This window comes from Gavialis gangeticus, unplaced genomic scaffold, assembly GCF_001723915.1.
Source record: "Gavialis gangeticus isolate Ggan-Ray unplaced genomic scaffold, GavGan_comp1, whole genome shotgun sequence".
Taxonomy (NCBI): Eukaryota; Metazoa; Chordata; order Crocodylia; family Gavialidae; genus Gavialis; species Gavialis gangeticus.
In genome coordinates, this window is record NW_017728998.1 from 39,365,766 (window position 1) to 39,380,936 (window position 15,171).

Sequence of the window (15,171 nt, forward strand, 5' to 3'; positions counted from 1 at the left end):
TATGTTCTCTATTTTTCTCTTCAAGAACTTCAAGAGAAAAATAGAGGACATGAAGGCGTCCAGTTTCATATCAATAGAGGACAACTGGACTGTCCTCTATGATGGCCACCCTATGTGTTGTACTAAAGTAGTTCAGCACCTCAAGAGGATAGTAATTCCTATTCTGGTCCTAGCTAGACTGCATTAGGCTGAAGCCTTACCAAGACAGTCTGCCCCTGGTATCTTATAATCAAATATAACGTGGAGATAATGAGTAAGGATGATAAAGTAAAGGAACAGTCAAAAATATTAAAATAATTTTAATTAACTAATATTCAAGCATTATATAACTGCTGCCAAAATCTTACACAGTTGAATCACTGAACTGGTGGAAATCATTGCCTAAGCACCTGGACTTGCTGAAGTCTAAATCAGCTTTTGACAGCATCAACTCTGTCTGTAGGTGGGGCTTATTCAGCACATCTAGTTCTGTTTACTCAAGGTTGAGATTCCAATTGAGTGCCGAAAAAGCTGAAAAACCTGTTTTCCTCTTCTGATCTATGAATACGAGTTGTGAAATCACAAGATCTATTAGTTTAAAAATATTTATAGGACGTGGTGACCAGAAAAATATGCTAAGTGTTGAATAATCCCACCATAAATCAGTTAGTAGTAAAATAACTGATTTATAAATTTTGATAAGGGAAAATTATGTACTCATCACCTTCTAAGTTATAAGGTCTATCTAATAAATGAAAACAAGTTTTAAAGCTATTTTTGTCAAAGTTTATTTTATTTCAATCTTCACTAAGATAAAGCTTGACATTAAACAAATGATTAATTTACTTTGGGTTTAAAAAAGGAAAATATGGTAAATGACACTTCTAAAATAAAAAAGTTGAGAGTGGTAAGAATTTGAATAAATGAATATTTAGCTATAGTGTATAATAGCATATTCTTCAGGTTGAAAATACTGTTGTGCAACTGCATGTAAACTTATGATAAATTTGTTTTACTGGTTATTCGCCAAGGAGAATCACCTTTTCTTTATGAAAATGACTGAAAAGTACAAATGCAACTAATTTAAAATTGATCATTTGAATAAAGGTTTCCCACTTTTGGTGTAAAACATGATAAAAACAAATTGATGTAAGTTACTTGTATTTAAAGCAGTCCATCCTGACCGCACACAAGTTGATTGATATCTGTAGCTATATCTTTTTGTTTCTAGCAATTCTAACATGAGAAGTGCATCTTGAGGACATAATACATCCTAGATTAATTCAGAACAGGTGTTCCATGTATAAGTCTCTATTTTGGTTTACATAGTAGAGAATTAATTCAGTAAATCCAGAGCTAAAATCTGCTGTCTATTGAGCTACAGACTAACAGACTCACCTGCTGTAAATTGGGCACAAATGGGAATGTAACAAACAGTGACCAGTGGGTTATGTGTCTAAATAAGGGTTAGTGGGCATGTATTCATTAATGTGCTTTTCCTAATGCACGTTAAATTTATTACCTCTAATGTAATAAATTAAGTGGTGGTGGGGGTGCTTTAACTAAAGCTCATTAGATGCACAGATGCACAATAACTGTAGTTAAAGTGCCCCGCCACCATTTTTCAGCACAGAAACACTGATACATGAGATACTCCAGGTGCTCTAATTAAAGTGCCTCTCCCCCACTCGCAGACCACGTATATAAATGCGTAGTTCTGGGTCTTGGTAGTACTCAAGCTCTACTTGCACTTGGCTTGAATTACTGAAGGTAAAATTGAAAGTCTTGTGCGTTTGTCTGTTGTAAAGATAAAAGAATGAAGTAGCAAAAAAAGAGACTTCAGAGACTTTTGGATAAATATATTTTTAGGCACATGTGCAGGTTATACTGATGCCAGGTATGTGCTTTCTGGGTCACTGTATGACAAAGTTGAATCAATTTGTGCTATATCAGCTGCACAGTAGGATATGGAAGGACAGAAGACTTGAGGGCACAACATAGGTTAGGCACAATTAAGTGTAAAGGGAAAGAGGAAAGATAGAGATTTAAAGTTTCCTGGACCCCATATATACCGCTATGTATGAATATTGTATTATATGGTGTGTAGAATATCTTGTGTGCCTTTTGACTTGTCTTCAGCTAATAATACTTATTTACAGGCTAATTGTTCACGTGTTGAATGTCAGCCTGTAGAAGATAGGTTTCCTTAGACCACATGTTTCTGACTTTAAATATAAAACCTTTTAATAAAGCTGTGAAACATTGTGTTCCTTCCTAGCTATAGCTTCATTATATTGAAATAACAGCTAAGTAATAAGGAATGTGTTCTTTGAGGAAACAATGACCATTTTTGGCCCCCAAATGCAAAGTTTTTCAGGCAGGAACTTTAATACATGTGGTGAGGGCTCCTCCTGAGCATCTGCAAAGGTGACTTGTTGTCATCCTTCATGGCTCTTCTTCAGACTTCTCACTGCTGTGAGGCTCACAAATTCTGTGCGTTTTTATTGTGCTTCCTCTTGTGCTCTGGGGCGCACATTCATATCTGTGGCACAAGAGCTTTTGCGAGCTGTCTCATTTAGCTAGGTGTCTGTGGTTCAGCAACTAGCACAACGCAACCACAATTCCTGACTACAGTCTATGAACTGCAAAAAAGGGTAAACATACTTTTCAATAGAGAGTGCACTAGAGGGTCTAGGACAATACTGAAGAAATGGTGACACGGGTGAGAGAGACATGAGGAAAATTATTGCCAATATAGTATATGGAGTAATGGATGAATGATGCTTAAATCCTTTTTATATCCATAATGCCCAGTAATTATTAGTTCATTTTAATGAGAGAGAAAAGATGCAATATAATGTAATTTGGTGTTAATCAAGCGGTGCAATTTGGAAACTACTTTTCAGAAGTTTTTTCTTGTTTGGACCCTTGCTTTTACTGAACAGCAAGTAGCCATTTGTAAAGATCAAGTTAGGTGGTCTGTCTCCAAGGGAGGAACACTGTTCTTTGCTACAGATTAAAAAAATTAAAAATAAAAAAGCTTACAGGATGGAGACAGTGCCGCATCCATTCTAGCATTAAATATATAAAAAAATTGCTTGGCCCCTGTAAGGCACTTGCTGCAGTGTAACTTTCTAATTCTGTACAACTTTTTAAAATGGAGGTAAGGGAGGTGTTCCCCAAAATGGATTCTAGTTAAAAGTTGAGGATCATTACAGCATTATTTCAAAACTCAAACCAATGAATTAAGCCCATCTTGCATTGTGATTAGTTAGGTCAGTAACTGATCAATTAATACCAGCAGCCTTTAGGATACTTCTTCAAGATTTTATATGGGTTCACTGTGTAAATACAGCATGTCTTGTTAACAGCAGCACAAAAATCATCTATTGCCAATAAACGTGCACCAATAGATTGAGACCACTGATAAAAGAAAAATTAACATTATTGGCTATCGGACATTTTTGGCTAGTGTAGCGGATTAATGTACTGATAAACATGCCTTCCAGCCAGGGCTCCCAGACACAATGTGCATGTGTGCAGCCACATGCATGCACCAGCCAGGAATGCAGACAGCATCTTGCAGGTAGGTCTGTAGAAGAAAAGGGGTGTCGGGGAGGGAAAGGGCATGGGCGGGGGGAGATCAAGGCCCCCAAGGTGAGGGAGGGAGTGGGGCTGGGGCAGAGTGATGAATGGGATCCTGGGGGAATGGGATGGAGCCCATGGGCAATTTGTCCAGGGGATCAGTATCCTGGCATGTAAAAATGGCAGCAGGGCCGCTTGAACTAAAGATCATCAAAAGAGCTGTAATTCAAACTCTACCACCACCATTTTTAAGCACCAGGATGCTTTTAACCAGAGTGGGGCAGAGGCAGGCTTCCCACTGTGGGCTCAGGGCTTTTCACCCTGCTACTTTTGCTCTGGGAGTTGCATCCTGGTTGCACAGCGCCTCCTGCACTTCTAGCAACTGGAGGCACTGCTTGCTGCTGCCACTGCCGCCATTTGATGAGTTTGATTTCAAGTGCCCCCCTGCCATCTTTAAGTGCTGGGATGATGATCCCCTGGACTAGCTGCCTGCAGCTCCATTCCACTCCTTGCTCTGGACCTGGAGTCCCATTCACCACCCAGCCCCTACCCCTACGCCCTGTCTCACTGCGGGGTCCTCAAGTGTCCTTCCCCTCCACAGACTTACCTACAAGGCACTGCTTTCCACACTGCTCAGCTGCATTCCTGTAAGGCAGTTACCAGATTGGTATTGGTTGATATGCCTGGTGAATAATCAACGTCAGCCAAGGAAATCTTTATGGGTGCACCTCTAATTGCTAAGCACCTGGAGGAGGAGGTGACTAGGAACCAGGGTGGCCATCATAGAGGACATTCTGGTTTTCTGCTACTCTGTCCTCTATTGATATGAAACCTGACACCTTTTACGTCCTCTTATTTTTCTCTTCAAGAGGAAAATAGAGGACATAAACGCATCCAGTGTCTTATCAATAGAGGACAACCAGACTGTCCTCTATGATGGCGACCCTATTAGGAACAGTCAGCATAGATTCACCAATGGAAAGTCATGCTCAACCAACTTGATTTCCTTCTGTTATGAGATGACTGGCTCTATGGATGTGGAGAGAGTAGTGGACATGATATACCTTGACTTTAGCAAGGCTTTTGATATGGTCTCCCACAGCATTCTTGTAAGCAAGCTAGGAAAGTACAGGTTGGATAGATGGACTGTAAGGTGGATAAAAAACTGACTGGATTGTCAGGCTGAAAGGGTAGTAATCAATGGCTCAATGTCTAATTAGGAGCCAGTATTAAGTGGAATGTGCCAGGGTTGGTTCTAGGACTGGTTTTGTTCAATATCTTCATCAACAACCTGGAAGATGGGATGCAGTGCACCCTCAGCAAGTTTGTAGATGATATCAAGCTGGGGAGAATAGTAGATATGCTGGAGGGTAGGGCTAGGATTCAGAGAGACCTCAACAGATTGGAAGATTGAACCAAAAGAAATCTCATGGGATTCATGGGATTCTATCCTAAGTGCAAAGTCATGCACTTAGGATAGAACAATCCTGTGTGCTGGTACAGATTGTGGGGGAGAGGTCGGGGGCAGCAACTCTGCAGAAAAGGACCTGGGGGTTACAATAGACAATAAGATGAATATGAACCAACTGTGTGCCCTTATTACCAAGAGGGGTAATGGCATACTGGGCTGCATTAGTAGGAGTGTTGCTAGCAGATTTAGGGAAGTGATTAGTCCCCTCTACTCAGCAGTGGTGAGGCCATGTCTGGACCACTGTGTCCCCTCTATTTGGCACTGGTGAGGCCACATCTGGAGTATTGTATTGAGTTTTGGGCCTCCTACTACAGAAAGAAAGGATGTGGACAAATTGGAGAGAGTCCAGAAGAAGGCAATGAAAAAGGATAGGGGGCTGGGGCACGTGATTTATGGGGAGAGGCTGAGGGAGCTGGGCTTATTTAGTCTGGACAGGAGATGATTGAGAGGGAATATAATAGCAGTCTTCAACTTCCTGAAGGGGGGTTCCGAAGAGGATGCAGCTAAACTGTTCTCTGGTGGCACATGACAGAACAAGGAGCAATGGCTGCAGCAAGGGAAGTTTGGTTAGTTATTAGGAAAAACTTTTTAACTAGAAGGGTAATAAAACACTGGAACAGGTAAGTTACCCAGAGAGGTTGTGTGCTCCGTTCTTGGAGGTTTTTAAGACCCAACTAGACAAAGCCCTGGCTGAGATTATCTAGTTGGCAATGGTCCTGCGTTGAGCAGGGGATTGGATTAGATGACCTCCTGAGGTCCCTTCCAAACCTAATTTTCTATGATTCTATGAAAAAAGATATTGTTATACTGTGATAAATTATTTGCAATAGAGTTCACATAATTTGCCCCAGCACCTAACATTTGTTTCTGTTAATGTGTGACCACATCTAACCTTGCAAAATACTATAGGAGTGAGTGAGAGTTGATTTCCACTTCTCTCTCTCTCTCACACACTCACACACTTTATTATGCTACTGGATGAATAGTTTTAGGACCATTTTTAAATGGGTGGAAGAGGCCATCTGTGTTTTCCTAGGATATTTATAATGTATTTTCTTACCAAGTTTGAGAGAGTTCAGGGCAGAGTCCAAGAAAAATTTGGCAATGAGAAGTTAGTTTTGTGAGTATTGTGGTGTATAAATATTGAGTCTCCTTATTAACTGGTTTCCTGGGTATAATGACAAGTTGTCCTCTCTTTTTTTCAATAGCTCTTCCACTTTAGTTTAGTTTAGTTGCTTGTACACTGAATTTTAGCATGTTGATGACAATTTTGTCAAACTTTAAGAGAAATAAAGTTATCTGAAGAATGCAAAGATACTTGTGTGAGATTTTCAAAGGTGATGAGAAAATATTGATTGCATTGTCACCATTCTTAAGCCAAATTAATCTATGTTTTAATATTTTTAAGACTTTGCTTGTGAAAGATTCCAGAGTAACCTTAGGGACTGAAGACCTTTAGGAACAGATTATTTTCCATCTATTAGGTTCCGAAGTCCATTTAGACACCTAAGTCTGATTCTCTTCCACCCTGTTCACATCCCTGGAAATCATCAATGCATGTACTTCTGTAATACCCAGTCATCTTGTCATTAAGACTGAGGGGAAAAAAAATCAGAATCCATTGTTTATCAGATATTGGACCAGGGTGGAATATAATTGCACTTAGGCACCTAAGTCCTTTACAAGCCTAATTGATGGAATAGAATTTGGTCCTTGTTTATACAACAGGTACAGTTGAGACATCACTAGTGACAAGTCCTCTTGCACAGTGCCTCATCTCCGAGTTGGCAGGACCATCTTAAATGGAATCATGGCCTATTTGGTTCTTGGTGTTTCTGATTAGACTGAAACTGCAAAATAAACCTGTTCACAGCAAGGTTTGTGGTGTGGATATTTGCTCACTAGAAAATAAAATAAGCAGAAAATCATGGGGGCATTGACTGTTAGCAACCTTTTATTATTAGTCTTAGGCTGGGTATGATTTGTCCCCTAAAAGTGAGTGTCATGTGGCATTTCATTCCTATTAGGATCCAGGAATCTGAATTTTTAGTGCAGCACTTGTCCAAGCACTGATTATGAAATGCTCCACAAGAAGGGGTGGGAAGTATTCCTTTGCATTTATGTAAGCACCATGTCTTGTTAGAAACCCATAATGCATTTCTGATTTTTTTTTTTTTTTTAAATCGCATAGTACTGACATTAGTAATTTAAAGTACACACTATGTAATTGACAGATCAATTTTCAAAGGAATTCTGATACATTTTCTTCATACTTTTTTTTCTTTCTTTTTTTACAGATGATCTTTTTGGGAATTATTCTGCTACCACTGCGGATCGTATGCATTGCAATAATTTTGCTTCTAACATGGCCTTTTGCAGCAATTGCAACTTATTCCCAGCCTCCGGGAGGGTCTGCACCACTCAAGGAATGGAAAAGGTAAAAAATTACTATTAAGTTTCTGGTAATTTTTATCACAATATTCAAAAGCTCCTCCCTTTGGTAATTCTTCCATTCAGGACTGGAGTATTGTGTGTCCTGTTTTGGGCACGGCACTTCAAGAAAGATGTAAAAAAATTGCGGGGATGGGGGACGAGTCTGATGGAGAGCAACAAAAATCATTAGAGGCCTAGGAAACATGACTTCAAAGGCACCTGACCATGTTGTCATGCCTCTTTTTCCAAGGGCTGCAGCTGCACAGATTAGCTTCCAGTTGTGACTGTGCCATTGCTTTTTTTCCCACCTCCCCCTACTCAACACCTGGGACAATTGGCGCTGTCACCTACCCTAGTTACGCTTCTGTAAGAAAAGGTTAAAAGCATTGGGATTGCAGAGTGTGCAGAAGGGAAGACAGAGGCGGGATTTGATACTGGTTTTCAATATCTGAAGGGTGTTTTTAAAGTGCAAAGTGATAAAATATCCTTTGTGACTGCAAAGTGCAGGCCAAGAAGTAATGGTCTTAAACTGCAGCAAGGGAAATTTAGGTTGGATATTGAAAATAATTTTTTAACTGGTTAAACACAGGAGCAGGCTACCCAGAGAGACTGCAGGTTAGATTAAACACTTGGATGAGGTAGTTGAGACTGAGATCATCCTGCTTTGAGCAGGGTGTTGGATCTAATGACCTGCTGAGGTCTTTTCCAGCCCTATTTTTCTGTGATTCTTTGATGCTAACTCCAAACGTAAATAGTTTTGTTTCTCTTTTCCTTGCCTTCTTTTTGAGAATTATCTTTAGTTATTTGTAATATCAAAGAAATATTTCAAATGTATTGTGGGGAATGTCTGCTTCACATGTTTGAAACAAAATTAATGAGATTTCTGCAGTCTTGCAAATATCAGAAACTTTATCTATGGAGACAGACCAAGTTGACGTGTGCTTTTAAACTTGATTCAACAAACACCTTGTTAAACTAGTTTAGTTAAGAAGATAACTACAGTAAAAGCTGTGTTAACCAGTATTCTAGTAGTTGGAATACTGTATTAACTAGAATTTCTGGCCAGCCATCAAGATGCGGAGAAAGCTTGCACATGGCAACTGCTACCATCACCCACCACCTGCTCTGTGTGGCTGCCGCCACCTCCCCCTCCCCCTTCCGCCCCACATGCAGCCACTGCCATCCTCCACTGCTCATGGAGAACAGTTCACAAATAGCCTTGGAACTTCTGAGAATGATGGTGACAGAAATATATATATAAATATATATAAGTGCTGTGTTCATGTAACGCACACATCTTGAGAAGCAGGATATAGTTGGTAGTATTTGTTGTTACCACTACAACACTACTATAAAAATAGCTGTAGCAACTGTAGCAAGTTGAAGTTTGCAATTCCAAGCACTGTTTCATAGCTGTGTCCATTACAATGAGGGATTCTTGGTTTAGTCCCTGGTCTTTCAGTCCTTGGATGCATTCCAGGTTCTTCCTCCTTCTGCAACTGAATAACACTAGAGAGTGAAAACCAACAGGAAGTGAATTGCAGCGAGATCAGGAAATAGGTCAGAATTCCTGGGTAGAGGAACCTTATCTCTTTTCCATCCTAACTGGGGGTTCTTTATTAAATCTGATTGTTTAAAAATGTAGGATTGAAGTTGTTTCAGTGACTACTTTTGATTCAAACTGGAATTCATAATTACTGTTTACAATACAAAAAGACACTAAAGTCTGTTTCTTTCTAACTAGTGCTGCTTATCTCAGGGTCCTCTACTGTACAACCAAAGAAACCCTATTCTTATGATTTTATTTTAGTTTTAACAGTGTGAAGAAAACAATGTCCTTGGTGACTAAGGAAGGTAATGAACTTATATATGCTGTTGCTTTTTCCGTTTAAAGGAGAATGATTCAAATCGTCCTCAAGGGCCTAGGACGTTCCATGTTCTTTTTGATGGGCTTCCAAGTTACAGTGAAGGGGAAAGTAGCAAGTCCGTTGGAGGCCCCCATCTTTGCTGTAGCTCCACACTCAAGCTTCTTTGATGGGATAGTCTGTGTCTTGGCTGGCCTGCCTTCAATGGTATCCAGACCAGAGAACCTGGTGGCCCCAATCTTTGGCAGTAAGTAAAGTGGTATCATTTGACATGGGATACAATTATCAGAGTCCTCCCACTGAGGAGTTCAAGTTTCATTTTCAAAAGTGACTGAGGGCCAGGTTTTTAAGTATTTAAAGCAGCAGTTCTCAACCTTTTGCACCTTACATCCCACCAACCATTTTGTCAAAAAACCCCGGTCCCACCATGATAAAAATAAAACCCCACTGTCTGAGATATCAGTTGAGTCATCTGTTTGAAGTGCAAACAACTTTGATTTTTTTTTGATCGGGCAGTGAGTTGAAGTTCCACCTGTACAATTTTTGAATGCGTTGAGAAACACTGATTTAAAGCACCTAAGTGTTGAGAGAGACCTTGTAGTATCTATTACAGCTACTAGACATGAAATTCCATTTGAAATCAATATGAATTAGGCACCTGACTTGCTTATGCACTTTTAAAATCCCAGGAAGTACCTACTTAAGATACCTCTCTGGGCACTTAAGATACCTTTGAAAGGACACACTTATATGTGTTAGTGTCTTTGAAAGTCAATAGAACATAGGCTCCCATGTCAGTAAGTGAATCTTGTAGCAAGTTATTGCCACTGAATCACTTTAAACCAGAACTAATGTCTTCATTTGAATACATGATCAATTCATCTCATAAGTGACATAACAAGTTTCTCTTGTATCTAACATAACATAATAACTTTCATGTATTCAGGTTTTTCATGTTTTGCTTTATTACATTAGAAATTATTGAATGATGCTTTCTAATTATGATTCCTTTTTAACTATGACTTGTGTCAAGCTGTATTTGGATGAAAATTGGAATTCAGTTAAGATGCACAAAAATAGCTCTTAAAATTATTAAATCACTCTGATTTTAATCATCTTGGAATTTTCAGGCTCCTTTTTGGGAAAGTAACTAGGGAGACAGAACGTTTAGGATGATCAGTCCCATTAGGATAGAGGAAATGCTGTCTTCCAACAGGACTGGAGCTAAGGAGCCCATGCAGAGGGAATTTGACATGGAAGTGGCTTGTTCCTCAGAGACTCCTTGCATGTTACTGTGCTAAGGAGACTTTGAGGAAGCAGTGAAGTTGAAAGTTGCTATGTAGATTCTCAACTCATTTATAGGACCAGAAAGTTGCAATGAGAGCCCTTTGGCCCACAGGCTAGAAAGGGCCATATTGTAGAGTCAGAGGCTGAATTCTTTCTCCCTGCTTTCCACCCCAATTTTGGCTCCTCCAGTTGTGAGGAGCCAGATTTTAGACCTTCTTTCTGGTGTCTTCACGTGCTGAAAGGGGACACAGCATTGGTTAAACCTGCTTCCCATTGAAAAGGCTGCCTTCACAATTCCTACAACCAGAAACTTCATTTTTTTGTTAAACAGGAGTTTGTTCTGTAGCAACAAATGCCTTTTCTCAGGAAAAATGTCCTCCCTCTGGGGAGGGAGAAAATGGGTGTATCAAAGGGTCTGATTCACAAATATATAAATTATTTTGGACGTCAAGTAGTTAGGGAATGTTACTGGAAAAAGTGCAAAACAGGCCTTAATTAAGGAAATTATGCTTCCTGTACTGCTTTCTGTGATTAAACTCTTGGAGTTCGCTCAAGTCTTCTCTCTCTCGTATCAGGAAACTTTATAAAAGAAAGAAATAGCACTTTTTACCTTTCCATCCTCTGGTTCTTCCACCCCCACATTAATACAGAATAAAATATCCAACCCATTTTATTTCTGCAGTTGGACACATGCTATAGCCTTTTTTACTGATGTCTTGTATAACAGCACTTCCTTTTTTTTCCCAAGGGAATTGGCTTGAAGGCTACAGTGTTCTTCATAAGCTATGTATCTCAAAGCCAAAACCCTACAAAACAATGCAAGAGAATTTACAAAATGCAGTTATACTATCAATGTCTTTTAAAACAAGTATTTTTTAAATTCTCATGGCAGGAAGGAGAGTCTTATGGTTCAAGTACTGGACCAAGCCTTGGTAAATCTGGATTCAGTTTCTGCCTGTCACAAACCTCTTCTGTGGTCAGCCTTTAATTTCTGTCCCCCCCCCTCCAATAAAATAGAGGACAGGAATATTTATTTCATTTTCCTGCCATCTTTTGTCTGATCTTTTTATCCCGGATACTGTTCAAGTGAGGGCCTCTCTCTAAATACATGGTTATAAATAGGGCTGTGCAAAGCTTCAGTAGCTGATTGGATTCGGAGGAGATTTGGCTCACCTCAGGGGCTGAATCTCTGAATTGGAATCGAATTGGGAGACCAGTTAAAAGTTCTGAATCAATTTGAAGCATCCGAATTGATTTGGAAAAGCTTCAGAAAAGGTTCCCAGCCGTAGCGGGGGGGATGTTACTTGGGGACGGGGGCAGGGGGACACGGGATGTGGGCACGGCTTCTTGCCTAGCTGGGGTGGGGGCGGGATGTGAGTGCTCTGGGTGGAAGGGGCAAGTGGCAGCAGGGCATAACCCCCACTCCCAGTGCTGCCATGCCCACATCAGCACTGGGAGCAGGGGCTATACCCTGCTGCCACCTGGACCAGACTGTGCTTGCATCTGCCACCTGGGTAAGCAGCAGCAGCACAGAGCCCCCGCAGCTCCTCCCACCAGGGCAGAGGCAGACACAGCTGGAGGAGCCACAGAAGAAGCCCCCATGGCTGCCCTGCCCAGCCCCATCCCCTGTCCGGTCCAGCATCCCGGCACTAAAAAAACAAAAGCAGCCCTGCACTCACTGGTTTTGGCATCAGCGATTGGGGGCCTCTGAGGGCTCATGACAAAGCCGCCCCCATGCAGCATGGGGCAGTGGTGGGGGATCGCCCCCCCCGGCCTGGCACCCACATGGCAGCTGTCACATTGTGCAGGTGCAGCACAGTTCAGCAGGGCGCTGCGCCTTGCCCGGGAGCTGGGGCAGCTCCACATGTCAGCTGGAGCATGACAGTACTCAGCCCCAGTGGCCCCAGCTCCCAGACAGTGCATGACACCCTGCTGAGCTGCACTGCACCCGCACCATGGGGTAGCTGCTGTGCGAGTGCCAGGGGGTGGGTGATCCCCACTTCCACCCTTTGCCCCACACTGCACAGAGGTGTTCTGCCATGAGTGCCCAGAGGCCCCATTTGCCACTGCCAGAGCTGGTGAGTGCATGGCTTTTCATTTTAATTGCCAGGATGCTGGTGCCAGGTGAGGGGGGAGATTGGGGAATGGGGGATGTGTGTGGGGGCTCTGCCACATGGCTCCAGAGCCCCCACAGCCACTGCTAATGCCGGTGAGTGCAGGTTTCTTTTTTGTTTGTTTTTTTTTTTTTGATTCCCGGACAGCTGGGGCCAGGTGCAGGGGCCAGATGGGAGGGGGAGGGTGATTGGGGAGTGGGGGCTGCATGGGGGGCTCTGCCATGAGTGCCCAGAGCCCCCACAGTCCTTGTACAGCTGGTAAGTGTGGAGCCTTTTTTTTTCTTAAGTGCCAGGAGGCTGGGGCTGGGCAGGGCAACCCTGGGGGCTTCTCCCACAGTTCCCCCTGCCCAGAGAGAGGCAGGCACAGGGGGAGGAGCCGTAGGAGAACCTGCAGCTGCCCAGCTGTGCCTTCCTCTCCCAGGCCGGTCCGAATCACTGAATCTCTTCTGAAGCTGATTCAGCCAAATCAATTCAGGACAGTGATCTAAATCTCCAAATCAAATCACTGTTCTCTGAATTGCCCGAATCTAAATCGAATACTTCCCTATTCGCACAGGCCTAGTTATAAAGTGCCTGTTAAAATGATGCCTTGATCTCAGGTGCTAATATGATATGAGTAACTTGAATCTCTCTTTCACAGGAATTTTAAGTTCCCTTCAGCCTGTACTGGTATCACGTCAAGACCCTGATTCTCGAAGAAATACAATCAATGAAATAACAAAACGAGCAACATCAGCAGGCCAATGGCCACAGGTGAAATGAGCTTAGTCAGTTCTGCACAGTGGCATCTTTCCAAGTAAACTATGAAGTTTAAGTATCAAAGGTCTTTTCATTTGGGTATATATTTGTAGCTATAACACTAAAGCTAGAAGAGAGTGTGCCTGACTTCGGGTGTATCACAGCCTTTAGAAAAGGAAAGGGGGTTTCCAAGATGATTACCCTTGAGTTACTAAGGAATTATTTTTAAAATCAGAACTTACTCACAGCTTATTACAAATGTGTGCAAAGGACTGTAAGGTTGTTTCTTTTTTCCCACTTCAGGATCTAAGCGTATCAATCACCCCTTGAAACTTGGGGTTGTCTTCACTGCAGCAGTTGGCTCCAGTTTGGACACTTGAGTTTCTTCACTCAGCTTAGGCTAGCTCCAGTGAGCGCTTTCACCCTGTAAAATAATGCTTCGTGCACAGTGACTGAATTAATATTTGAAGAGTCGTTGTAACCTAAGGTACTCTGTGTCCACTGCCTTTTTAGCACTAGTATTAGTAGGACTCAGGCTGTCCCCAGGCCCCATGAAGGGTTGGCTCATTCAAGCTTAAACCACCACTTATCTGTGTGTGGATAGGAGTCACATTAGTGGTAGAACTCTGGATTATACCTCAAGCTAATGATGCAGTGAAGACAAACCCTAAATAGGCATATAGCTTTACCTGTATCTTGGAAGCCACTTCACCAACTTTCCCCAAGTTGAGCCTGGTCTTGGCTGTGTTCTCTAACTTGCTTTAGGTAAGTCTTCAGCACCAAGCTGGGTTTTGTGCTTCTAGTACTTCTTTCAGGGGACCCAGACTAGAAAGCTGATGTAGAGTCCTCTGAATGTCAGGCTTTTCTGTAGAAAAACAGTGTTGGAGGAGCAGCTTCACAGATACTGTGGCAGGCACTTTCTCCTCAGCATAGAATTTCCTAAACTTATTTTCATTTCACCACACACTTATACAAAGCTCTTTAGATAGAATTTAGACTTCTTAAATTTGGCTTATGAACACATACTTAGAGCTACCTTATAAATGTTTATGGCTTCCTTCATTATTTCCCTGTTTGTCAAGTGTTTGTCTGTCACACAAGTATTTTAAACAAATAAATATATCAAGTCTAGGACAGCCTTCTAATAACATTGTGCTTAGAAAGTGACGTGAGTGAGCCAGTGTGGTTATTTTTTACATACTTAAAAATGATTTCATGTAAGAAGACAGAACATGGCCCAGGTTTGTCAGCCCTCCACTCGAGAGAAAGGATACAGAGGTGGTTTTATACAAAAAGAATCTTTTGGGTGTCAGGGGCTGCTTAGGGTTGTGGCCTAAATTAGAACAGCCTTGGAGATTTCTAGGTTACAACATGTATCCCAGGCTCTCTGACTTCTGATCCTATGCATTGGCCACATGGTTTTCTTTTCCCATTTGATCATAAAAAAATTGGTGGGACATATTCTGTCAGTTTGGGAACTCCTCTAACCCACACCTGATCTAATTTAGTGCTCCCCTCAAGTGAACTAATGTTAGATCAGGCCAGTCATTTTTTGCCCTATCTAATCTTCCAGACTTCTCAGTGTAACGTCTGTACATACCCTTCATGTTCCTAGTGCCTACTCCCATGCCTGAACTACTACTCCAATGCTCTTCGACAGAATTTGTGGAAAATTTTGTCTCCACATTTTTAAAACAAG

General features: G+C 41.7%; 1 protein-coding gene across 2 annotated transcripts in view; it reads left to right on the plus strand.

Moving 5' to 3' along the window:
- The window catches only part of LPCAT2 (lysophosphatidylcholine acyltransferase 2), a 65,186-nt gene that overhangs the window by 7,562 nt on the left and 42,453 nt on the right, over nt 1-15,171 (plus strand). For both annotated transcript variants that reach the window (XR_002095433.1, XM_019505733.1), the window contains exons 2-4: nt 7,333-7,472; nt 9,363-9,580; nt 13,375-13,487. Coding sequence is in view for 1 of the 2 variants with exons in the window: in XM_019505733.1 (XP_019361278.1) it covers nt 7,333-7,472; nt 9,363-9,580; nt 13,375-13,487 (471 nt within the window). In the remaining variant the exon portion in view is untranslated. The remainder of the gene's footprint in view (nt 1-7,332; nt 7,473-9,362; nt 9,581-13,374; nt 13,488-15,171) is intronic.